The 27773-nt window shown below is 35.9% G+C and overlaps 1 protein-coding gene across 1 annotated transcript; it reads right to left on the bottom strand.

Moving 5' to 3' along the window:
- Window positions 1–22283, bottom strand: lig1 (ligase I, DNA, ATP-dependent). The gene is made up of 27 exons (XM_081373337.1): window positions 22090–22283; window positions 21809–21871; window positions 21391–21562; window positions 21124–21295; window positions 19763–19906; window positions 18846–19145; window positions 18548–18653; window positions 18344–18439; window positions 16521–16577; window positions 16355–16413; window positions 16015–16128; window positions 15769–15935; window positions 15046–15122; window positions 14709–14800; window positions 14396–14495; window positions 13319–13404; window positions 13116–13231; window positions 12897–12992; window positions 10130–10240; window positions 9761–9832; window positions 8395–8539; window positions 7165–7247; window positions 2574–2726; window positions 2169–2222; window positions 1943–2086; window positions 1692–1784; window positions 1–943 (listed from the first exon to the last, which is right to left on the bottom strand). The coding sequence occupies exons 1-27, from the start codon at window positions 22104–22106 to the stop codon at window positions 869–871; spliced, it is 2964 nt and encodes a 987-aa protein (XP_081229463.1). The 5' UTR covers window positions 22107–22283; the 3' UTR covers window positions 1–868.
- Between the last annotated feature and the right edge of the window lie 5490 nt (window positions 22284–27773).

The raw sequence follows: 27773 nt of genomic DNA, 5'->3' as shown, positions 1-27773 counted from the left end.
AACAGCAAAGTCATTTAGCCGAATGCTTCAAGGCTCTTAAAATCAATGTTCTTATCTGCAATCCAAACCAAGCAAGCACATTCAGCTCATGGGCTATTTTAATGAGCACTAACGGTTGAATTATTAATACTGTATTAATTCCACATTAATTCAACTTGTATTAATTCATTGTAATTCCTCTCTAAAAGACTTAAACAGATGGATGAAGCCTCTCCCATGCACACTCACTATTACAAAAGTGTCAAAGCAACATTTTAAAATTCTCTTTACAGTCTTAACTCTGACAGAAGCACAGTGTCAAAAACCTGCCAGGCTCATTTCAGAGAGGGTGAGCAAATAGTTTGGAAAAGAAAGGGGAATTCTTTGAAGGAAGCGATGGAGAGTACAAAAGCGAGTGATAGAACGAAAGAGCTGGATAATTTAATTTTCCATCTTTGGTCACTGACAATAGAACTATTGACCAATTCACTGGAAACCCACTATGCTAAAGACACACTCCAACAATAAAGCACTCACATGATCGTCTGTGTTTAGACACAATTAAAACAGCAAATTAAACAGGCGTCCGTAAGCTTATAAATGCGTGAAACTAGACCACGAACAGAATAAAACACATGAGATTGCATGTAAAGAACACAAAACAGACAAAAACAGCGGTGACAAATACCCAAGGCAAACAATTAGTGAAAAGCAAGTGTTTATTTTCGCTCTGTATAATTGAAAGACTATTTACATGTTCATTTCCATTTTTCATTAAGTCTTACAATATCACAGCATTAAAATTCAGCATGTTAATATGCAACAAAATATTGAAAAATCCTCCATCGACCAATTGGAACAAGAGTAGCTGACAATCAGACAGCAGAGATCAATAGTAGTCCTCCAGATCTGGTTTGTCACCCTGATTTTGAATCTGCTGCTGTTTCTTGTAGAGATCAGCAATCTAAGAGAGAGAGTGATGCAGGAGATCAGAACAGTTCATTTTGAGAGGGTGTGTTTGTGTGCACACTCTGTTTCTCCGACCGTCGGGAGACAGGAATAAAAGAAAACTGAAATAAATGAACTGTGAAAATGAGGGGGGAAAGAAAAGAAAGACAGTGTGGCACGTAAAAAGATGGATTTCCTTTAACAGATCCACTTCACTTGCTGCACTTAATCACAATGTCATGACGCTCCGAACTATGCCAATGTCATCACGTTTGACTTTCAAGAGGAAAACTACTTTAAAATCTCACATTTCCCATCATATTTGCCGTGGAACTACAACACACACATGTATGGAGTCATATCCTGAGTTTTCCATGCATTATGCATTTATGACATTTACCCTTGAAAGAAATGTCTCATGTGGGGTAATTACTGTTGACTCCTACATTTGTGAATTACAGACTGATTACATAAGTGAAACTGCTATTGTGCTTTTTCTACTTTAATACACATTTTAAATTACAAATATATCATACATAATATATATTTATTTATAGATTAGTTAATTATATATTTATAAATTAATAACATTTATTTATCAACTATTCTAATTTTAAAAAGTAATCTTTGTTTTACATTTTTAAAGATTTTGGACCCCAATGTCTTCCATGTGCCTTAATCTGTGCTTCCGAGTCATTTCCTCCACATCACTGTGAAATAACTGAATGTGTAAAGTTTCCACTTTTCTGCATTCTGGCTGTTACCTGTGACCCTGTGGTGGCATCCTCTGATTTTTTGTCATCTCTAATCCTCAGGAATCTTGGGAAACGGAGTGAAATACCTTTCTCTGGGTCCACCTGATGGCCAAGGAGAGAATCACACCATAAAGACCCAAACTTAAGCACAATAAACTAAAAATCTGGCACCAAGATCTGAACAATGAAAACAGTAGTCACAAAAAAATTAACAAATCACTGATTCAGCATCATGATTCACATGTGTGTGGCGTACTGACCAATCCCATCGCTGCCTTGTAGATTGGAGACAGTGAAAGATCAGCACATTTCACCTCCCACACTTGTACTGCCTCTAGCCAGACATCCGGCTCTGCTGATTGGTCCACGCGGTAATACGGCCGTGGTTTAGGTAAAATGTGCTCCTGAGGTGAATTGCATGTAAAAAGATTTTATGCAGCAAAGTAGTCACAAATACATGGAAACAAAGTGTAAACACTGATGTACCTTTAAGAAATTGTAATTCTGCTCCAGATCTTCATCTTTGAAGCCTGTTCCAATCTGACAAAAGCAAAACACAGATAATATTTCTTTGTAATGTCTACTTAATGGTGTCCAACTAACTCATTCATTTTGAGCTAGTAGTGTTCATAAGTTTGAGGCCGTAGATTTTTTTTTAAGAATTTTTGTATATTTTTAAGTAGCAAAGACACACTAAATTGATCAAAAGAGATGGTAAAGATATATTTTAAATGTTACAAAAGATATAAATTTTAAATAAATGCAATACGATTCTATTTTAAGAATCATGGTTTCCACAAAAACAATATGATTATGACCAAGATTATGGTCCTAGTTTTTCATGGTCTCTCTCAGACTAATGCACACACACACACACACACACACGCACACCTTGCAGATAGACTGGAACTCCTCATTCTCCTCATCGTAACAGGCTAGTAGAAATCCTCCATAGCTGCCTGCTCTCTTCCCCTTCCCCAGATAAGCACCAATCACACACAGATCCATTGTGTCTCCAACACCCTCCAGATAGTCCTTCTTCAGCTGCATAAACAGACCATTAGAAACAATATAACAGACAAGCAAATGACAGTTCTGACAGTAGTATAAATATGAATAAATTGCATAACTACACTGCAAGAAAACTTTTTTTTTTTTTTATCCGTATCTTTGTCTTGTACTGGAGTACAAACACTAAACAAAATCATTAAAACACAGTAAATGTACCCAAGAGGCAAAACGGCTCAAAATTATCATCACTCTTCCTAATGTCATTTCAAACCTTTACGATTTTCATTCTTCTATGGAACTTGAAAGGAGATGTTTGGCAGAATGGCAGCCTCAGTCACCATTCAGTTTCACCACACTGTTTTTGTTTTCAGGCTGTCATTCTGCCGAACATTTCGTGTTCTACTGAAGAAAGTAAGCCACACAAGTTTGAAACATAAGGGCTGTGTCATGGTAGAGACCCTGAATTTAGAGTTTTAAGAAACTAAAACAAAAACATGGGTAAATAAATTCCTGTGAGAATTGGAGGTGTTAGAGCAGAAGGTTCATTATTCATTAAGGATGAATTAAATACTCTGGATTTGAATTAATGCTGTTCTTTTGAACTTTCTATTCATCAAAGAATCATGAAAACATGGCTGCTGATAATTCAGCTTTGCATTACATTACATTTTAAAATACAGTACATAAATAAACAGTTATTTTTATTTTGTTATTTATATACTGTTTGTCAGCCTTGGTGAGCATAAGCAAAAGTAATTTATAATTTTATATAGTGACACTTCATATTCTTTGTAGGAAATTCAAGCCACAAATGTTTTATTTTACGTAACCATGAAGTAGTACCTTTTGATAATCCAATGAATGAAATGCTTTACAAATTTACTCATTTGATTATTCTCTTTTTCATTTGGATTTGAACATGGATGCAGACCAAAAGTCTGGCATCAGCGCAAGACAACTGCTTCACATTAGATACAACACACTCAAACCAGTAATACATCATGCATTTGATTGGATAAGACACACATGTAGTTAAATAGCCAATATACAGCACAAACATCTGAGCGGACATTAGCTGAATTCCATATTAATGAGTCAAGTTGCTTGGCAACTACAGACAACCTAAAGTAACAAAAACACTAAATCACTCCCATTATAATCCACAAAACAAATTTAAACTGAACACAGTTGCTGATGTAGAAGACTACAACTTTCTGCTTTTTTAATCTTTAAACCTCAACACAGATATATCACATTATATAAGGTATAGCGGAATCTCTACCGGTCGTCTCGTTTCTACTGTCAGAGTTTATATTCCATCATACCACTCAGCCTTAATGTCAGGATACGGACACAGAACAAGAGAAAAGCTTAATGGGGTGGAAATTACACTTTAATGACTTGCACCTTCCTTTTGACTTTGAATACTTGTCTGGGTTTTATTTTTTTAAACAAGTCTTGATGTGTGTGTGTCTGAGAGAAAATCACCTTTTTATTCCCGCAATCTGACTTCTCTTCTGAAATTCTACTTGTAACTACATAGCATTCTAATGTTTAAGTGGACCTATTATGCTTTTTACAGTGAACTTTCTTTAGAGTGTAATGTTGCTGTTTGAGCATGAAAAAGTTCTGCAGTATTACAAAGAAAAAAAAGTTGTTTCTGAACTCTCTGAAATGCCTTGATTGTAGTCTTAAGTTTTCTTCCGAGAATGTGCTTGACACAATAACCCTAGCAGGGTTTTTCCTGGGTCAAAATTGGTCTTCGGTGGTGGCTGACCGACATGGTCATCCACACACAGCAAAGAGTACCCTAGTACCCACATGATCCGCAAGCCTAATATTGACAATACATGTTAAATTTAAAATAAATACAAAGAAACAGTTTGTGATTTTTTTTTTCTTAACCTATTTATTTAGGAAAAAACGATCACTGTTAGGCTAGTAAAAGAAAGCGATTACAACTTATTTTATATCTATACCTTGATGTTTGTTTCTTTTGTTCCTCGTTGTTAATATTTAGTTGTTCATTCTTTTATTTTTTATTTTTTGGGGGGCCATTTTCTTCCAGACTGTGGCTGATAATTAAATTTTAAACCTCTTCCAAATTATATATAGACTGCAATTATCAGACACAGATATTACCTGTCACTCTCACTGTCATCCTTTCTTGCCCTCTTTGCAAAAAAAGTTGTGATTTTTCCATGACTGGCTTTCATTGTTTTGAAAGATGGTGGGCGATATGGCAAACATATCATATCACAATTTTTTTCAGGAAAATCACGATTCACGATTTTATCACGATTCTTTTTATGTTGGTTTTACTATTTTGTGACTTAGCATTACGGCCAAACTAATGTCCATATTTTAAAAACAAAGCCTTAGGTATCAAAATATAAAAATAAAAAAGGCAGACAGGGGCGAAGATGAAAATTTTTGTCATTATTTTCTTTGTTATTAAATATTAAGATCAAAGATACACATTACACATACACAGCTTAATATACAAATTAAATAAACAGTGCTTTATGTTTTCAGCTACAGTAGGTGTATTTAACAGTAGCATTGAAGAAAGTAATTAAATGAACAAATATGAAAATAAAACAAAACATAGACTTCACTGTATAAATTATACATTGATACTTATTAAAGCTACTATTAAAGTTATCCGTCAAGAGCAGTGAGTGATTTTCTCTTTGCATTTTGTTGTCTTATTAACATTAAAGGGATAGTTCTCCTAAAAATTCAAATTATCATAATTTACTCTCTCAAGTTGTTTTAAACTCAAATAAGTTTCTTTCTTCTGTTGAAAATAAAAGTTATTTGGAAGATTGTGGCTAACCAAACAGTTGATGTACCCCAGTGACTTCCATAGTATATTTTTCTCCTATGGAAGTCAATGGGGACCAGCAACTGTTTGGATAGTCACATTTTTCAAAATATTAATATTAGAAAAATATTAGAAGGAAATTAATAGAGGATTGGAACAACATTAGAGTGCGTAAACTATGAGAATTTTTATTTTTGGGTGAACTATCCCTTTAAGGACAAGCGGCAGCGTGTTTACTATTACTACTGTCTCTTTAAGAGTTGTGCGCGACGCGTCAAATATACACGTATTTGACAAGCAGATTTTCTCTCAATTCTCTCAAGTTTGCTTTCACTTTAGACATAACCGAACATTTGTTTATGTAAACCTTGTGTGTATTTAACAGTATAAGCACAATAAGACTCGAAAGATAACTTAGTCAAGTATCCAGGCGTTGGTAGACAGGCTTTTAGTGCATGTGAGCTTCACATGTACGCGCTGAGGAACTCACACGTAACAGTGCATCAGCACGCGAATTAGCCTAAATGTTTAACCGACAAGGCATTAAAGCACATGCAAATTATGAACTGCAGTGTCCCGTTCTGTTCCGCTGCGTTAACATTTTATGTGAATATACGTCGCGGTGTTCAGTATGTTGGGACCATAGACTGTAAAAAAAAATACAGGGACGAGGCGCTAGAACAGATATAATGCACGATTCTACGATATTTCTTTAAAAGCAGATCGTGGAGACATTATAATCATCCACGATCAAAAATCGTCATATCGAGACCCCCAAACCACTTCAAACTGGATAGATTTTTTGCGTTTATTTAAAGTTATGTCAGCTGCATGTGCGGAATGCTTGTCACAAGTTGTAAGAGAAGATAAGTTAACTTTTTTTTGACTGCAATTCACACCCAGCGTTAATTCAGCAAAAATATTCTCCGAATGCACCACGTGAAACATGGATTCGGTCTTCCGACCTTTAGGATCAGTTGATTTTGATGCGAGGGAGAGAGCAAAGAAGACGGAGAGTGCGCGCACGGGGGTGGGGCGCTGTGATCGTTCTCTCCGTCACTCCGTCAGTAGCCTGCTTCACTCACAAAACCCAATTACAGATCAAATAAGGCTTTGGCGGGACAAAAAATCGTTTTGGCGGCCGCCAAAAAATTTTCAATGTAGGAAAAACCCTGCCTAGTTTAGATAATTCCAGCTCAAGAAATACCCCAAAAAAGGGGGCGAGGCCAGGTGTATTTGCATTAGTAGTGTGTTGAAACTCGCGGTTATGGTAAGAGGCGTGACATTTCTGAAATGCATTCGAAGCAAATGACATATCCAACACACTGGTCCAGCCAATCAGAGCACATTGCACTTTTCGGAAGCAGGGGCTTCAAAGAGACCGGAACTAAACAAAGCATTACTGACAGACTGGGAGGAGAGGTGCTGCAACAATATGAAATATGTGGAAAAAAATCATGTTAAAAAAAAAAAAGCATGAAAACCTATTCTAGTAGACCTTAAAACAAAATCAAGACTTTGTAAAAGTGCATAATATGGCCTCTTTAAAACATGAATATGATCAAAGTAAAAAGCTAATTTAAAAAAAAAAAGTATTTTCACTATGAAATTTTAAGAACATTGAGAAACTGTGGTGTGCAATACCTTGAGCCAGTTGTGGGAGCGTTTGGCAATTTCATAAGTTGCATGTTTTTCCAATGTTTTCACCATTAGACCCTCACAAGAATCTGCAAAACATTTAAACCATTTAAAAAAAACTCTTTAAATAGAGATTAAAAAGCCAATTATAAATTAAATATTCCTATTATTGATTATTAAATGATTGAGTAACACCTCACAGAGAGCAATTCGACTCCATCTAAAATGTCAGTTAGTAACTGGTTTTGCTTCAGTATGGAAGCTTGTTTCCGCCACAAAATAAAAATAAATAAAAGATAATTGCGACTTTTTATCTCACAATTGTGAGTTTACATCTCGCAATTCTGACTTTATTTCTCAGAATTGCGAGATATAAAGTCAGAATTGCGTGAAATAAAGTAAGAATTCTGAGATATAAAGTCAGAATTGCGAGATATAAAGTCGCAATTGCGTCTTATAAAGTCAGAATTCTGACTTTTTTTCTCGCAATTGCGACTTTATATCACGCAATTCTGACTTTATATCTCAGAATTCTGACTTTGTATCACGCAATTCTGACTTTATAACACATAATTGCGAGTTAATATCTCGCAATTCTGACATCTTTTCTCAGAATTGAGATATAAAGTCCAATTCTAAGGAAAAAAAAAAAAGACGGACTTTTTTTTTTTTACCTTAGAATAGTTTATATCTCACAATTCTGACTTTATAACACGCAATTGCGACTTTATATCATGCAATTCTGACTTTATATCTCGCAATTGCGTGATATAAAGTCAGAATTCTGAGATATAAAGTCAGAATTCTGAGATATAATGTCAGAATTGCGTGATATAAAGTCGCAATTGCGAGAAAAAAAGTCAGAATTCTGACTTTATAACACGCAATTGCGACTTTATATCTCGCAATTCTGACTTTATATCTCAGAATTCTGACTTTATATCTCAGAATTCTGACTTTATTTCACGCAATTCTGACTTTATATCTCGCAATTCTGAGAAATAAAGTCAGAATTGCGAGATGTAAACTCGCAATTGTGAGATAAAAAGTCGCAATTATCTTTTTATTTTTTTATTTTGTGGCGGAAACAAGCTTCCATACTTCAGGACCCACATTTCAAATTGGCAACCCAAAACAATCACAAAATAATATAATAAATGTAATAATATCTAAACATTAAAATGTATTAATATTATCATGAACCGCACAGGTTCAACAATAGGCGAGTTCACACACCTCGTACAGACTGCTCCAAGAACTCAGCGATCGCCTCCGTGTTGTCAGCATCCAGGGATCGAGCAAAAACAAACTCTCCTTCTTTCTCCTCAAAACTCTCCCGTAACAGAGCCCTGCGTTTGCTTAGAGGCTCCCGCACCAGAGACTGCAAGACAGACACATTATTCACAAAAATAACACACAATACATGTAAAAAGTGAAAATTCAGAGACATGCAAAATTATTCAAATTAGAGATGCACCGATGTATCACACAACAATCGGTATTGGCCGATTAAAGCTATTACTTTCACTATTGGTTCACTACTAACAGCCGATGATCAGTGCCAATTATATCCTGTCAATCAAAAGGGTGCGGTAAAACATGACCAACTGCAACTCACTGTGTGAAGAAAATCTCTCGTGTAGAGTAAGTTAGGGCAAGTTAATGTGACAAAAACACATTAACAGCTAAAAACAGGCTGTATTTGACCCTATGATTCACCCGTAGTTCAAGCCAGGGTTGTCAGATCCACAGTTTTCTTTTCCCCTATACTAAAGATTATTTGTAGCGTGCCTCTTATCCAATAATCACAAATAGCTCTGTGCTTTTTAACTTCAAAAAAGAAACAAAATGGACAGAATTTGAAAGATGACACTTTATCACGAAATTCAAACGGCGCTAAATGGCGCTTTGGCGCTCCTAAATGTGACGTGACAGATCGCTGTCGCGCCTCATTTCAAGCGGCAGCGTGGAGCACGAGTAATCTCTTCCACTTTAATACAAATTATATCTAGAAAAACATCCATGAATATCAGAAGTTGAAAGATACAGTACAACTTACTGAAATCCATATCATGTCTCATGTAATCACTCAATCAGTGTTTCAACCGTGGAAAGTTGTCAATAAAACAGCTTGTGAACAATATCACTTAATGTTACATTTACCTTATTTGTTAGATTAAAAAAAAAATAAAAAAAATAGAGAAGAGCCTATTTACTGTTAATTATATATGTATGTTTGAATAAATTTGCCATGAAGACAAGTGCTTATGAAAACTACCTTATATGTGTAACTGAGTTGTATACTAACATTTCAGCTTTTATTTGAGAGTAATTATTTTATCTGGAAATAAATAGCAGTTGAATAGCTCTGTTGTTAATTTTAACCTCTAATATTATAGTGTACCAAATGAGATGGTTCTCTTTATAGTTTGCGGCATTATTTGGGAGAGATTTTTTTCCCCATAAGAAAAAACTAACTATAGGTATCGGCATCACACAATATCATTCTGAATAATCGACTATCGGTATCGGCTGAGAAATTTCATATCGGTGCATCTCTAATTCAAATGCCACTGGCTATTAGCTGTTATAATGGACTTACCTCTCCGTTGAGGTACAGCAGGTCAAAGGCGTAGACACACACTTGAACCTTGATCTCAGATGCATCCACATCCTGAAATACACATAAAACGTTTTTAACATTTGGATGACTATTAATCATCACCAAGATTTTTTTCCATATAAGATCATGAATGCATAATAATCATAACACAATTAGCAAAATGCTATTTAAAATGATTTAAGATGCAACATACAATGCATCTCACACTGCAGGGCATGTCAACTTCCCAAAAGCTACCAGAATTTGTCTGTCCATATACATTTGTTCACAATCAGTCTTCCCTTATTTAACCATTCAGTTCTGCATCTTTCTTCAATATTCAGCTGTTTCTGTTTTCAAACCTCTCACCTTCCTCTTCCTCGTGGTGAGGACCTGAAACGGCTGAATCTGTTTCTTTTCTCTGTCCCAGGCCACCGCCTCTGAATCCAAAACACAGGACCGTACGTTCTCTTTTTTCACCTGAGAGAGAGGTGATGAGGACATATATTAAATCTACTATCAATACATGAATAAACTGGATCATAAACGCAGAGCAAAGCCCCTCACAGTCATAAAATCTTAAAATTACTTGTTTATAAGGTCACCTGAGCTTTAAACACCACCACTTCACAAATGAATAACACATCGAACCCCCAGGCTGTGTGACATTTACAATTCAATAGATGTTACAAGTGCATATTGAGTTTGTGAGAGCTGTAGCAGAATGTATGGGGTGGTTTTGTAAATGTTTGTAATCCTCTCACACAATTTACTGCATTCACACAGTCAGTGTTTGGGACTGATTATCTAAATTTAACAGGTGTGACTGTTCATACAACAGCAGCTTGAATACAGTCTGTATGAATGAAGCCAGCTTTCTATTCTCATGACAGCCATGATTAGAACATGTAACCATAATTAAATTTTACGTTAATCAACATTTTACAACAAATGCTTAACTTGTTTAACTGATTAAGCTTAACTTGTACTGAAATCTGAATATTCATTCTTTAATTAACTTAATTTTAGTTTAATTATTTAACTTTAATATAATTACTTGTTCAATCAAGCGCTAGTTTGTACATATAAAATGTGTTTGTCACTATATTTCATAACCAAGAACTTGTGTCTAACCATATGTCTATAACATGTCTGACAACTGTATTCTGCTTGAGTGAACATATTAATTCCCCACGAGACATCTTGTTTAACTCAGACTTTTGACCGTTTCGATATTTGTACAATAATGAGATTTTGCATTGAATATCATACAACTGAGAAAAGTGAAGGCAGAGCGAGATATGGACACCGATAAGCAAAACAACAGCGTTTTCATTGATTTATCTGCGCGTGAGCTTGTGTCATTCATCAAATGCTTTCTTTGCTTTAGGGCTGAAATCCATTATTGCTTTCTTGTGAGGAGAACAGAGCAGGATGACAGAGGACAAATATGGCCTTTGAAAAAGAGAGAGAAAAAGACAGATACAAAGAGACTCACAGAAACAAAGAGAAAGAGAGAGTCTGTGAAAAAGACTGTGTCCAAAGCAGGTATCATCTTAACCATGTTAGTCTTGAGTTTCTGCACACATTTCGTCAGTTCCTTGGTTTTCAATTTTGGCCGTGTCATGTTGGGTACCTCAACCCACAGTGAAATCTCATTTGATGAAAATCCCTAAACTGCTGCATATTCAACATCATATGTCCTGACTGGCACTGTTTTTCTCTTTCTAAAGGCTGGAATACTCTAAAAGATTTTGTTCCCAAATTTTTATACCGATCTGCAGTCTAGAGGAGTAGTCATTAGTTGCCAAAAGTCAAAGCCAGTCTGCAAACATTGGGGTTTCTGCAGAAAATCGCGTGAACACATTGGTTTAATTTGCCATGTGTCTCCTAATAACGAGCCAAATGTTTCTGCTTGAGTTTGTGTTTGGAACGACTTGAAAGTCATTTAGTGTGTGATGCCCAGTTTTTCCTCTTTACCTTCTACCTAATGTCAGCAAGTGAATGATACCTAGTGTTTTAAAATCTGTCCAGATTTTTTAAAAGTCATGTACTACAGCCTTGAGTTGGGTGCACACTGAGTACTATACAAGTGTTGCTTGCCCGACTGTACAAATTGACCCCAGTAATATATTAGGTAAAAGCCCAGACAGACTGTGCAACATTAAACGTCTTGACAGTACAAGCTACATCTAAGATTTTAGTTATAAATGACAGAATTGTCTAGATATTTGCCCCCGGTTTCACATACAAGACTAAAATGCATGTTTTAGCTGTCTTAACCGAAAGCAACTTGCACTGACATAACTTAAAATATGTCAGTGCCACTGTTGTGTCTCAATATTCACTCCAGTAATGTTTTTTCTAAGGCATGTTTATAAAAGCTACTTAAATGTCCTAATTGATCTAAGGCCTAATCCTGGCTTTGAAGTCACTAGAAGACAGTAAGTTCTGAAATATGCAATCTCTCCATTTCAGTATTATTTTAATATTTATTTTTATTTAATATTTTCCATTTTTAGTTTCAGTAACTTTGTGCTTTGTCATTTTTAGTAGTTTTATGTTGTCTATTTCTTAACATTTCTAATTAATTTACGTAATTATTGGAATAATTAAATTATATAATAAATTACAGTTGTAGAAATTTGAGTACTTCTAAGTTAGTTTTTATAATGTATAATTTTTTATAAATTATATATTTATAATTTTGTGTAATTATATATATATATATATATATATATATATATATACACACACACACACAATTATTAAAATAATTTGTTAATTATTTATCCAAAAATTATTTTTGATAACCGAAAACTGATCTATTTTAAGCTTCAACAGCAAATGTTTTATATAATATATAAACATGACCATCATAACAACTCTGCCAGAGCCTCTAAGGCAAATATTTCTTTGCAAAAGCAATTAATTGGGCATCAGTGAGCATGTCACACTGAGGCTTATGCGATCCAAGACTGCCAGTTTCACCCTATGATGGAATCTTTTATTATCCCTGAAATTAGACAGCAAATGTGGCAAGAATCGCACAGTGTGCACCCAGCTTTACACAAAGAGACCCTCTTTTGCATCCATCTGCATTTTATTTCTATCCTGCTTGTTGCATATGTGTTACCTGATGGATTCTTGAGATAATATCAGGGTATTTGCTTGTGTTGTCCTCTTGGTTTCGGCTAAAAATGTGCACATCTCCGTTCTCAAGAATATGGATCTATTCGATACAAAGCAAAAAAAAAAAAAAATTAACAATTCAATCAATGATATTGCCATGGAAACAAAGTCATTTCTATGGCAGAGGCTCCACCTTGTGGAATAAGATTAAAATAACACACACCTGTGCTCTCTCTCCATCGTATTTATATTCGCAGGTGAAAGAAGCCTCATCAAAACGTTTCATTACCTCGCCGACTCCTTTAGTTGGCTGAGCTAACATGGGCCGCAGGGGCACACCTGTAAAACAACACTGTTTAATCTCATTTTAAACTACATTTTCAATTAGATGGTGGGAGAACTGAGCAAACTGTGATTGGTCAGTACCTGGGGTGAGCTTGCAGTGATTGGGCAGTTCATCTATGCCATTCTTCACCAATACAGGAATGATTGTATCATAATTGGGCATCTCACTGAAATGAAAAATATAAGTGAAAGCAATGAAAATATTATTTGTATGCATTGGTGATATGTAGTAACTGCAACAATTTGTTAAAAATCAGACTTCCTGTAGGGTACAAATTATGCTAATTCTCATTAAACAGGCACTTGTTATGCAGCGGACACCTGTAGTCGTAATTGAAATACTGTTTGTAGTATACGGATAATTATCCCTCACAGCACTGGTTGGTGTTTGACAATCAGGTTGTGCTCATTCTGTGTATATTTCCACTCATACTAGCTACAGCCAATGGGTCTGGACACAAAAAATCTTCATATTTTCAGGCTTTTGACAGTATCCATCCACTATTTAAATATTAATACAAATTACAAACGTGCATATAAATATTCTATATAGTTACCCAAACATTTTCACAATAATGAACCAGACTTCCAAAATCTTTTGCTAATGAACTCTAAACCAGTGAACCTATTAAAATATCTTACAGCTTTCATACTTGAGTTGTGAGACAAGGAGCCTGAGAACAGACTACTGACAAGTCTTAATTAGCCAAATAAAAAACCCACAGTCATGTTCATGAATCAAAAAATCTCTTGATATTATTCAGCTTCTGGGGGGTATTCGATACATCTCAGACTATTTTGGTGTTTTTTCCCCCAATTAGAGTAACCAAAATATAGTTTTAACAGCATTTTATAGTGTGGAAACATAACAGAGATACTGCGGTGAACATTTATGCAATGGTTGCATTTATAAAATACGGTAAAAACTATACAATTGTGAAAAATTATTGTATAATTCTATTTTAATACATTTTAAAATGTAGTTTATTTTTGTGTGGGCAAAGCAATTTTTTCTGAAACAGAAATCGTTTAACATTATAAGTTAACAAATGCATTTACTGTCACTTCTGATGTATTTTTTGACCAGGGTCTTGCTGAATAGAAGCATTCATTTATTTTTAAAAATAATAATAACTATAATTATATATATAGCCTCACCAGTATGTCTGTTTCAGGATCAGTGCTTTTTCCTCCAGCCACGCTTTCTTGTGTTCTGAACTCATTCTTTTCCCTGCATCCAGCACAGCTGGTGGGAACTCTAAACCAACACAAGAAAAACATATTAGCAGCATTTCAACACAGCTTTCAACCAAATGGACACCTAATTAATATTAACATGTTTAAGTGTAATTCATTTTTTATTCATCACGACAGAGAGTAGAGTAATTGCAAACGACAGACGCCTGGAGGTTCTATCAATGCACCGATTATGATGTGTGTTAATGCCAATTTCATTAGGATCATTTTAAACCTTGGCCCGGGGGCGTCAGACACACAGCCTGACTGAGAGCAGAGAGAACGCTATGCTCAGCCAATCCGATCCGCAGCTTCCCCGCCAATGACCTGTCAATCACACAAGCAACCAATCAAACTATCATATTTCATTTCAGCATTAATATTCATATAAATCTGTCACCATAAAGCAGTTTAATCAAGGCCAGCGGCACATCATTTAGAATTAGGGTAAATCAACTGTCATAAATAAATTACATTCATTATTGTGTAATTTTCCAGAATGCACTCAACATTTCTGCATGGTTGGTCAGATGAGAAATTTAAAGTTAAAAGTGAAAGGTGAAATTACGTACCGCACAATGTATCGGGCCTCAGAAAACCGACATGCCACAAACAAGCCTTTAATAATGTCAATCTTCTTACTCATTACCTGACAGAGAGAGGAAGTTGATTTGCATTGAGAACAGAAGATAAACAGATATTCGGTACATGGCCAAAATTGAACTATCGCTCAAATGTTTGGGGTCAATGTTTTTTTCATTTTAAGAAATGAATACTTTTACTCAGTAAGTACCCATTAAATTGATTAAAGCGACAGTAAGATTTCTATTTCAAATGCATGCTGTTCTTTAGCTTTCTATTCATCAAAGAATCATGAACAAAATGTATCATGATTTCCACAAAAATATTAAGCCACACAACTTTTTTTTAGCATTTATAACATTAAGATATGTTTCCTGAAGCCAAAACAGCATATTAGAATGATTTCTGAAGGATCATGCAACACTGAAGACTGGAGTAATGATGCTGAAAATTCAGCTTTGCATCACAGGAATAAATTACATTTTAAAATATATACAAACAGAAAATAGTTATTTTAAATTGTAAATAAAAAATTTAACATTACTATTTGTACTGTGTTTCTGTCAAACAGCTTTGGTGGGCATAAACATTAAAAATCCTAATGACCCCAAACTTTTGAACAACATATGAAGAGTTCAGATGCAAAAGCCTCTAAGTGCCATCTGAAATTTTCTGTACAAGGTGTACTTTACATTATTCTCATCTGTACTTACAGAGTTTCCACTCATGTTAGCAATCTCTTTCAGTTTGTTGAAAACACCCCCTGCTGTCAGACTGGCCGGTGTAAACATCATTCTCTGATTGCTGCGGGAACTCTCAGCAACCAATCCCAGGTCACCTTTCTCCTGAGCCTCCGCCTTGATTTTGTCCAACTGTCGCCCTGGAAACAGAAGTCAACAGTACATGGGTCAGGCAAAGAGAATGGTGAACAGCATTAGGGAACACACAAATATGTTTACCAGTTGCTTGAGCGACGGCTTTCATCAGGACAGTCTCCCCGATGCCCAGCTCCAGACCCTGATACGCAGGGCCGAGCTGGTTCAGACACAGGTATACACAACACAACAGGTCATCTAAACAAACAACAGAGTATTGAAAAGAGGGAAGCTTAGACATTTCCAATGTATACTACATTTTTTGTGCTTTGCACAAGATAAGTCTTTTTCTTCAATCTGTCTCCCTAACAGGAGCAATAATCTGTTCATTTATTCATTACTTGGACAAAAAGGAAGAAAAACAATCTCCAGCTAGCATAATTACTAACCAATTTAAACCCCATGAATCAATTAACACACTCACCAGGAGAGAGAAGAATTACAGAGCGCAAAAAGTTGGAAAGAGTTTCAATGTTTTTCAGCCTAAAAAAAAGAAGACAGCAGCATACTCATTTTCAAAATGAAATAGATGCAAGAGAAAAACACAGAATAATATAAAACACTATACAGAATAATGCTACACTTCATACCTTCCAGAATCCTCTTCAATCTTTTCAAAGGTGCGAGCAACAGCCAAATATGGCACTCTGAGAAAGGGACAGAGAAATATACAATGAACTTTCATAAAAAGTGTCATACTTTATTGCTTAAAAAAAAATTGCAATTGAATTAAGCTTTTTGTTAATGCTTTAGAAAAAACAAAGACTATAACTTAAGATGAATAATTCATTTCACTTTCTCAATCTTTTAATGATGAAACAATAGTGCTGCCATTTTTGAATGCCAATCCAAGCCTAACCCTAACAATTCTAACACATATTGTTCATCAATGTAATCTTCACAAATGAACAACTCTTAATGAATTTAGTCTAAATACAATCGACATAAGTAAAAAGCTAGTTAGGCCCTGTCCTAAATGGCACACTTCATATGTACTTTGTGCTATGTCTTGTGGACTTACAATAGCTGCTGTGTGCATGCAGTCGTAAAGTCCACAAGACCATAGGGTGTCACATTTGTAATTTTAGGATGCACAAGTGTGCTCGCGAGTAGTGATGTTCACGACTAATTTAATTAACGTTTAAATGGAAATTTTGCAAACGACTAGTCTAAAAAACTGTTATGTGATGTGCTTGTCTTGCAGTAAGATCATTATATATTAAACACTTCACTTTAGCAACGTTAGCCATTAGACATATTAATTCAAATCAACTGAATCAATAAGCAGCGCAGGACCAATGAGTTCAAACCTAATAGCCTATTATAAACGACCCATAAACGACAAATGACCTCAAATAAAAGTTAGTCCACATAAGTAAGCACATTAAGGTGGTGTTGCTCATTACCACAGCAACAATTTCGAACACGCTTCACGTGTATGAAAAGTGTCTGTACACATGACGGGCAGCAAAATCGCAAGAAAAGCCTGACATGTACTGACAACTATAGATTAAGCGTATTCTCTTTGTTAGGATATTGATATAGAAACAGTTCAAGTGTCAATTAAGTTTCATTCATAATGTTTCTCCTTCAATCCGATATAAAATTTCATACCATACTGTCCCTAACCGGTAGTATAACAAGCCTATAAGTAAACTTCATTGTTACTTCTTGTGTAGTTTGTGAAGTTTTGTGCAGGCTTTCAAAATACTCCCTCACCTTGCTCATCTTCCGAGTGGACATTTCTCTGAACCTGCCAACAGGTTAGAAAACCAACGGATGCAAAATCTGAGATTTTGTTTTCCACTCCAGATATACACTTTTCAAAATAATATATTTTAAAATGTAACATTAACATGACTGTAATTTAAACTTAGCCTTTGTAAAAATATAAAGCAAAACATTGATTGTGCAAAAAAATATATATTTTAAATGACTAGTATTTCCATCTCTTGCCGAGCCCACACTGAAGTGAGCTATACCCGACAGTTAAGGTGGCATCACGTCACGAAAGTGCAGACCCCTAGGAAGACCGTGAGTGTTTAGGGTGCCATTTGGTACAGGGCCGAACGACACTATGCTCACATGACTTCAAAGTCACCATCACCAAGCTTGCAACAATATCAATGTTTATTTAAGTTCTACAAGTTGGAAAGATTGAGTTAGAGTATTTTGCACAAGTATAAACTCAACGAGACTAGTGAATATATTAATTTTCCTGTTCGGCGTGATTTTAATGTGCCCAACAACCTCTGCAGTCCCATTTAGCCACTTGTAAGCAATTGCCATTTTAAGACACGTGAAAGTTATAAAAATGACTTTGGGACGATGAAACCGAATCTGCAAAAATGCTACAGTAACTATAGGACTCATTTGGCACTCTGTCATATAGCTAATAAAAAGCAGTCTTTACTTTTGGCCCCTCCTCCAGCAGGCGTGGTCAATGGGATGGTACTGTGCTCTGGAGGGATCATACTGGCTCTGCTCTGCAGACTCCGCCCCCTTTTCGCTGTCCAAAAAATAAAGCTCATTCAAATGGGGTCCTTCCAAAACAATTATATTTTTCAAGTAAAATATTCCAAGTCATTTTAACATTTGACTATTTTTTGATTTGAACCTTTTATTCTCTTTCTGTTCAACGACGTCAGGGATTTCGCCATCCTTCTTTTTCTCTCCCGCATTTCGCTCCTCCTTTTCCAGTTTTACAGCTGCCTTTCTGGGAGCTACAAAAGATCAAAAGTTAAATAAATAGTTCAACTAAAAATGAAAATTGTCCCCATTTACTCCCCCTTAAAAATCATACAGGTTTTGGACATTATGTGGGTGTAAATGATGACAGAATGTTCATTTTGAGGTGAGCTATTCGTTTAATTAAAATACAGAAGAAGAAAAAAAGAATAGGAAAAAAGGCGTACCAAAAAAGCTGCTGATGGGTTTCTTTTTGGCCGATCCCCCCTCGCCTTCTGTGTCTCTCTCTTTTTTCACCAATCGTTCAGGACTGCTATCTTCCTTCTCTTTCTTGTCTTCAATTTTTTCTTTCTTCTTATTCTCTTCATTTATCTTTTTCTTCTGCTTATCATTTTTATCATTCTCTTTTACCTTATTGTTTGCATTGTCCACAACTTCACTCGTCTTTGTTTCATCCTCATCTTTCCGTTCCTCCACTACAGTCTTTCCATCCTCGCTCTTCTCTTCCACCTCCATCATCTCATTCTCTATGTTGAAGAGAGAAAGAGAAAATCAATGAGGACCGTACTGAGACTGTGGAAAGGAGTACGGCAGCATGCAGAGAAGAGTTTGAGAAACCCGAGACGTTCCACACATATAAATGATAACAGCACAACTATAAAACACAAACAGTGTCCGACTTTTTGCGTTCCCAAATGCACGTTATTGGAAACCTAAACAAACAGCACATGCAGAGACAGAGTTTGTGTGGAGCAGCGTTTACTGTGAACGGAGCTGAGGTGATTTGAACATGTAATCTGCAAGCATGTAAATAATTAAAGCGGTGTGCGGTTTTTTCTGTGAAAAAAAAAAAAAAACAGCGCATATATTTATTTAACTGAATCGCAGCCATTGTGATTTCACAATAGCACTATGCTATATTAAGATTGTAAGTGGTTTTAAATATATTGCGTAGCCTTAGAAAACAGTGTAATGCGGTTCATGGATTCTCATCTGTGGAACACGCCACTTTCGGTATTTTGCCGGTTACTCATCACGGGTAAATTACAATTAAGGATTTTAAAATCGAGTACTCGTCTTGAATTGAGGAATCGTTACATCCCTAGAAAGGATATACTCATGCACAGAGATCAGCTAATCTTACCTGTCTGCCCAGGTGAGTCCTCCACTCGCGCTCTCTTACTCTCCTGGCCTCCAACTTCCTCCTTCTCCTCCTCATCCTCCTCCTCTTTCGACCCCTCTCCATCGCTCCTGCTTTCCAGCTTCCTCTTGGGGAACTGCTTGCGGGCTAGACAAAGCGAGAAGGACTTTAAATTTATAAAGCCTACTGTATCATATTTGATACATAAATTTCTAAGGCCTGAAAATGATGAACACGATCAAAACTTTGTTGATACTTTTTTTTTTGAAGCAAGTAAGAGGTCTTTTAGTATAATTCTAAAACTATTCACATTTCAGATCATGGTACACATTTCTTTTTACTGTGAAATCTTAAAAAAAAAATAATAATTTAAAGTAAACTTAAGAATAACTTTTACATTGTTGGTAATATTTCAAGATAAACACTTACTGGGCTAAAGCTACTTAGGCTTACTTAATTATCCATGCATATTTTTTTTAAAGCATTTAAATATCACCTTACTAAGACATAATATTGGAAGATATAGAGTGACAACTGATCTTTATATGCATTTTATGAAAGTAGTCTTATAAAAATCTCATCGATATACATTACAAGCTATCAGAATTTCATGTTACTTTTCTGGCTATATAAATAACTTCAGAAGCTACAGAATAAAATAAATAAAAAAGGTCATTGCAACTTTGAGAGAAAACAACTATTTTGAGTTAATTGCGAGTTTATATCTCACAATTCTAACATTTTTCTCAGAATTGCGAGTTTATATCTCGTAATTCTGACTTTATAACTTGCAGTTTAGAGTTTATATCTCACAATTCTGAGGGAAAAAAGTCTGAATTATGAGATATAAATTCGCAGTTCTACCCGAGTCAGGGGTTTTGGTCCCTCGCAAATCCAAGTTTAGATAAAGTCAGAACTGCAAGATACAAACTTGCAATTGTGAGAATTTGTTTTTAGAAATGTGAGATAAGAAAATGCATTTACCATTTTTATTTTTTAAATTCAGTGGCAGAAACAAGCTTCCATAAATAACATCTGCACCAAATTGCATATTTTTGTTCACTTTGGGCCTCTGAATAAAAAAAAAAAAATTTCTGTGCAAGATTCATATTCTAACCATTTAATTTATTTCACTATAATGGCCATTAAAGCCTTTAGGTTTCAAAAACAGAACAAAACCTAAAGCCCATATGCACCTTTTGTTTTAAAGATTTTCTTTTATATTTTGTCTAAAGGTTCAATAAACTGTTCCATTTCAAAATATTAGATTTTTCTGAAAATTTACATTTAAAAAAAACTACTGGTGCTGTTTTGGAGTATTAAGAAGAATTACAGAGAGAATAGAAGAGGAGACTAATACAGACCGGTTTTGCGTTTGGGAATGCCTGACGGTGATGTTGATGTTGGAGTTACTGGAGTTCCTGAGGAAGCAGGGGTTACGACAGCAACAGAGGTACTCGAAGTGACCGGAGTTGTTGGGGTTACAGGAGTTTTTGGAGATACAGGATTGCAGGCAGCCTTTGTAACATCAGAAATCTGTGCGTTTGGAGTAGGAACACATAGAAACAGAATCGTCGACAACAATACTGACGTGTTCTCATGGTGGACGGCCATGATGACTCAATTCTTACCTTTTCTGGTTTAACTGTTTGAACTTCACTCTGTTTTGGCGCCTGTTCTTTAACCATCGGCTGATCTTCATCATCACTGTCTATGATTACTCGACTGCGTTTATGAACCTTCTTTACGGGTGAATCACTTTCCTGCACGCCATTCTGAATTTTGAGAGGACTTTTTACATGTCTGAGCAGCAAAAGAAGAAAAAAAACATTATACAACATTATTACGTACCATTATAACATTACCTATTTATGGAGACCATATACCATAGTTGTCAATGTCACCAAAGAGAAGACATACAGAATCAGCACAAATATATTAGTTGGCAGTGTAAACAACTTTTGGCTGCACTGACTGACATTTCTACATTATGTTAAATTAGAACAAATAAACTTAAGCATAATGTTTAATATGGAAAATGTCACTTACTCAGCCTTTTCTTTGACCTGTCCATCACTCTTATCCTTGCTTTTCATTGGCTGGAAGAATGAACTATGGGCGGGAAACAAAGAGATCACGTATGAAAGACAAATGAGCTCACTTAAGTCGATACTATAAGGTAACATCTTTCATACATTTAAAGAATTAAAGCTTAAAGCAAAACCCTTAATGTCACAGGTAGAGTAAAAACACGGTCTTGTGTAAGAATCAGACATTGCAGTTTATCATCAACACGGAATAAAGCACAAAAAAGAGCAGGACACACTCACGCTATGCTTCGCTGCATTGTTGATATCTTGCACTGCTGATACTGAGTAAATCTGGAATATATTTTAATATATATTCGTGTTATTACAGTTTCTGAAGCATCGATGTTTTCTTCCGCGCGCTTAACTCCGTATGATTCGGCGCCAAAGTGACGTCGTTCCCGCGGACAACAGAAACAGCGGAGTTTATTTAGCACAAAAGCATTTTAGTGCCCCCTGTTGGATTGGAGTTATTGGATCCCACCGTGTTTCGTCTGGAAAATCTACCAATAGTGTTCACTCAAATTGCCACTGAAATAATCTATATGGATTTTGTCTGGTTCTAGTTCATTGTCAAACTTTTATTTATTTTTTCAGACCCAGAGGGATCCATAATACAATACAAGATACATACTTAAAAAAGAAATACAACGAGTAAAAAAAACATTCCACAGTGTTCAGTGTCTAACATACAGACATGTACGCCAGTGGTTCCACAGTCTGGACGAAAATCTTACAAAACTTCGTCCAGGGTCAACCAACACAGCAATTAGGTCATTTTTTGACTCAGACACCCTACCCATAAATCTATACATCAAGTTACGTAAAACTGCAGCACAGGTAGGTACCCCAACACTAACAAACATATGGCTTGCACTAGAGTCTCTTGGAACTCTTAGCAGCAGCCTCATACTGTCATTATAAGCCACTATGAGCTTTCTAATGCTGCCTTGCTTATAACGACACCACATAGGCAGTGTACTATGGTGTACAGTACGTTCTAAAGAGTGAGATCTTCACAGGGACAGAGCACATACTAAACTTACGATACAACATGTTTGCTTGCGCATACAGCTTACAACGCTGCCTATAAATATCCTTGTCATCGGACAGGTCATTTGCAATAATGGCCAAGATATGTAATATCTGTGTATACATCACAGTACCAGATAGATAGAAGTCAGGAAAGTGTGACTGTCTATCTTCTCTACTTCTTATAGTAATAATTTTACTCTTTTTTGGATTATACTTTATATCAAAATCTGCACCATACTGTGAGCATAGTCTCAGAAGCTGTTGTATACCAGCACTATATGGGCTAAAAATGACCAAATCATCAGCGTAAATAAGGTGATTAATTAGTGAGTGACCAACCCTACAACCAGTACCACAAGCATTTAAAATCACAGACAAATCATTCATATAGCTACACATTTAAAAGAAAAGGAGACAGAATTCCACCCTGGCGAACCCCATTGGTCACTTGAAAGGGAGCCGATGTTACACTCCCCCATTTAACTCTCATTGTCTGATGAGAATACCAATAGATCAAGATTCTAATCAAAAAACCAGGGATCCCACTTTTACTCAATTTTAAAAACAATTTTTGATGATTAACACAGTCAAATGCTTTAGAAGCATCAATGAAGCACAAGAACATGGTGGAATTTTGTTTATTATATTTATCTAAAATTTCCTTTAGTGCAAAAATACATAAATCAGTACCATGCTTTCGTTTAAAACCAAATTGATTATCAGTAGACAGGACATACCTCTCAAGTCTACACAATATAACTGTCTCCAGCACTTTTGACATAACACTGGCCAAAGCTATTGGCCTATAATTATCTGAGCTATTCAGCTTCCCCACTTTATCTTTGAACAGACAGCATAGAATCAGGTAACTCTCCATGAACAAAAAAAAAACCTGTGTAGCACATAGCCACCAGAGGACACAGTTTCTTACTGGCAAGTTGATGTTCAGCTGTATAATATGATCCGGACCACATGCCTTATCTCTTAGCTTCAATATTGCTTCATGGATTTCAGAAGAAGTGATAACAACATCATCATTATAGCCTACTCCACATTATCCACCACAAACAGATTACTTTTTACTTTTTACTTTTGTTTCCCAGCCTTTTCCTTCTTATGTTCCCCCACAGCCCCATCAGTAAGAAACCTCCTAATAATCAATAAACTAGAAATGTGCCCCTGTTAATAATTTTACAGGCTATGTAACTTATGTAGGCTAGTAGAGATGCGCGGATGAGCTCCAACGTCACCCGAATCCGCAAACAAAAACGGATGATAATGGATGATCAGATTATCACCTTCAACAGCAGACTCGGCGACGGTTGATGCACGCATCTCTAATGGTAACTTAAAGGTGCTCTAAGTGATGTTGGGTGACGTCACTTCTTGTTGACGTCTAAAGTATTGTCAAACAAAACGGAGGCTAGCTAGACCCTCCCTCCTCCTCATCCGCGCACTAACCCCCCAAACCCCACCCCCAAATCCTTCTTGTTGGTTATTGGCTGGAACAGTTTGTTGTGTTTTGTGGTGCGGGTGAGCCCAGTTTATTTTTTATGCCATTTGTGGAGCCTGGGGTGTCTGCAGAGACCGCGTTTTTTTACAGTGTGTTCAGGGGACAGGCAGCTAGCGGATAGTGAGGAGATGTTTGCTGTATGTGACAAAAAAATTTTTGGCCTAAAAAACACGTGACATCGCTTAGAGCACCTTTAAAACACTGATGAATGAGCGCTGCTTTTAAATGAACATTTCTTTAAAACAAAATTTATTTGACAGAATTGTATTTTCTTAATAGCATAAACAGGCTTTACTCCTTTGAAAACTTAAACTGGAATGTCACTGTTTCTGTCACTGTGACTTCCCTAACAGCCGAACAAGCGAACACACACACACACACACACACACACACACACACACACACACAAAAACACGCGCGCGCACACACACACACACACACACACACACACACACACACACACACACACACACACACACACACACACAAACACATATTATTACATACCCAGCACACTTGATTCATCCACGTTAAAGGAGAACTCCGGTCAATTTTAACATTGAGCTCATTATTTTGTAAATTTGGAGTGCTGTCAATAAAGAGAACAACGACAAAAATCGGTGTTGCCTACACCGTGTTATCGTCTTTTTAAAATTTGCACCCTGTTGACTTCAATGGGGCAAGTTTTAAACCTGCTTTTAGCCTCTTAACACCCTTGATGTGTCATTACAAGTGCCCAGCCAATGTGAGTGATTCCTTCAGAGTGAACACGAGTGAATCTGACTGCAGTAGATGTGAAAGATATTAATAAAAATTGTTATTTCAGCCAGCGCACATACCTGTGTTTACATCCTGTTTTCAGTCGAAGCCCATAGTAATCGATTGTTGAGTTCACACGCATAGGTTTAGTTACCTATGATCACGTGCGTGAACTCGACAATCGATTACTATGGACTTCGACCGAAAACAGGAAGAAAATACAGGTATGTGCGCTGGCTGAAATAACATCATTTTTATTAATATCTTTCACATCTACTGCAGTCAGATTCACCCGTGATCACTCTGAAGGAATCACTCACATTGGCTGTGCACTTGTAATGACACATCAAGGATGTTAAGAGGCTAAAAGCAGGTTTAAAACTTGCCCCATTGAAGTCAACAGGGTGCAAATTTTAAAAAGAGGATAACACGGTGTAGGCAACACAGATTTTTGTAGTTGTTCTCTGTACTGACAGCACTCCAAATTTACAAAAAAATGAGCTCAATGTTAAAATTGACCGGAGTTCTCCTTTAACCGCTTCGCTAAAACGCTCACACACGGTACTTTTCTTTCTTTCTTTCCTTCCTTTTGTTTTGTTTTTAATGAAATTGCCAAGGCAGACTGCCTGCCAGCCACTGACAGGTCACGTGACATGCCAGAATCATCAGACTGCCTGCCAGCCACTGACAGGTCACTTGACATGCCAGTGGCGGCTCCTGCCCGCCAGCTGAAGATTGAACCCCTACTGGACTTTTATCCAAAGCAGTTTAGGGGGGCCCTTAAGGACTGTTTAATTTTTTTCTGTGAAACAAAGTTAAATGTGTCTAGAAGTTATCCTTTCTGTGACAATTACATAAATTAATATAAACAAAGTGTGAATAATGTGCAAAGTTTTAATAGTTAGTTTTTTAACAAAAATTAGACAAAATTTGTGAGGGGGCGTTTTGCCCACAGGTGGAGTATGCAACATGCCCCCATCTGAAAACAAAAAAGCAAAAGCAAAATCAGAGTAATATGAATATGAAGAGATAAATATGAATATTTATTAATGAAAAATGCTGAAAATCAGCCTATTTGAAAAATATTGTTAGTTGAAGCTTACTGTCTAGCTAAGTAGCTGATGCTATCTTGAGGTAATTTTTAAATATAAAGTCCAAATATTTTTATTCAACCACCTAGTTAGATTACATTTGATGGAAAAAATGATGTTCAGACGTACCATGGTAACTACAGTAATTATGATAATGAGAAGCAATGCCCCTTGGGGGCGTTTTATCCCACAGACTAGGTTTGAAAAAAAAAATGTAAATCTAAAAATATGATTATATTTTCCTTAAATGGCATGTACTCCCTAACTAGCTACAGGCCGCTTTACTTTTCTCATATAATATATAACTGTGATGTTCTGCAAAACAACATGCTTTAAAAACATTTTTTCTTATAGGCTACTGCTGAAAATTGGATCACTTACTGTGAAATCCGTTTTCTCTCAGGTACGTCGCCAGTGTAAGCTTCACAGTGAATATTTCTACATCACTCTTTTCAACTTAGTTTATGCAACAACAAAAACGTAACTTGACCTTATCGTTATTTTGGTTAACAGTAGGGGTGGGTGGGGCGTTTCCCCCCACTCTACCCTATTGTATTCAACACTGAATTCTTGCTTTCCCTGCTGGGAATCAAACCCATGCCATTGACATTCTTTTCAGAAGTTCAGTAGTGCTGGAATCAGTATGATTTAACATGAATGTTTTTGTTGAGTTACAGTTAGATTGACTTACATTTTATTGTGGTATAAGAAATAAACTGTCTCCCTCCTCTTGATTTTTAGGTGAAGTCCACAAGGAGGAAACAAGGATGTGAAATGTCAACATGCTTCACCGTCATAATACGTGAGACATTATGCACACAATATAAAATATACATGCAAACACACTGTGTGCAGTGTGTGCATTTTTGGAGCATTATGACTGTCACAAATGTTGTTTTGCTTTCGTTTTTTGGTCTCTGATTGCAGTACTGGGAAATTGCAAAATGCAGACAGGTGATCAATGTGACCGGTCTGTATTTAAGCTCCGCTAGTTTTCTTCAAGATACATACACAAGTTTTTTTGTGTTTTGAGGAACTGAAGGTCTGATAATGACCTTAAAGGAACTGACAGTGTTTGTGCTGTTTTCATGGATTGTCTTTACTACTGGAGATGAAATCTTTTCATCAACAGGTATTATTAATTATATTTGAATTCAATTTAATAGTTTATTCCTTTTTTAACCATTATTTTAGTGTTTTGTTCATTATTTATTTATTTATCATTATTTATCTTCTTCTTTTATTGTTTTTACACTGTTGAGCTGATTTCATTTATTCTTTTTATTTGTGAGACACCTCTAATCATAATACAGTAAACAGCTTTTGCCACAGCTTTTTTCATACATAATTAAATCTTCATATATTTACTCGCATATTTTGAGATTTACGATCAAACATTCACTTTTTTAGCTATTGATGCCATTAATGATTAAACAATTATTAACTTTCTCTTTGGTTATATAATAAAGATTTTTCATTATGGATGGAAATAAAGTATAATATAAATACCCGTATACATTTTGTATATA

This window comes from Scardinius erythrophthalmus, assembly GCF_964197995.2.
Source record: "Scardinius erythrophthalmus genome assembly, chromosome: 9".
NCBI lineage: Eukaryota > Metazoa > Chordata > Actinopteri > Cypriniformes > Leuciscidae > Scardinius > Scardinius erythrophthalmus.
The sequence above is the reverse complement of the archived record's forward strand: the minus strand, read 5'-3'. Positions and strand labels throughout refer to the sequence as shown.

Bases quoted from the DNA above. Each gene is read 5' to 3' on its own strand.
- lig1 (XM_081373337.1), bottom strand. The intron at 19,146-19,762 runs GTAAGATTAGCT...TCTTCAACATAG, and splicing joins GGACTCACCTGGGCAGACAG to AGAATGAGATGATGGAGGTG. The intron at 2,727-7,164 runs GTATTGCACACC...CTGTTTATGCAG, and splicing joins GCTCCCACAACTGGCTCAAG to CTGAAGAAGGACTATCTGGA.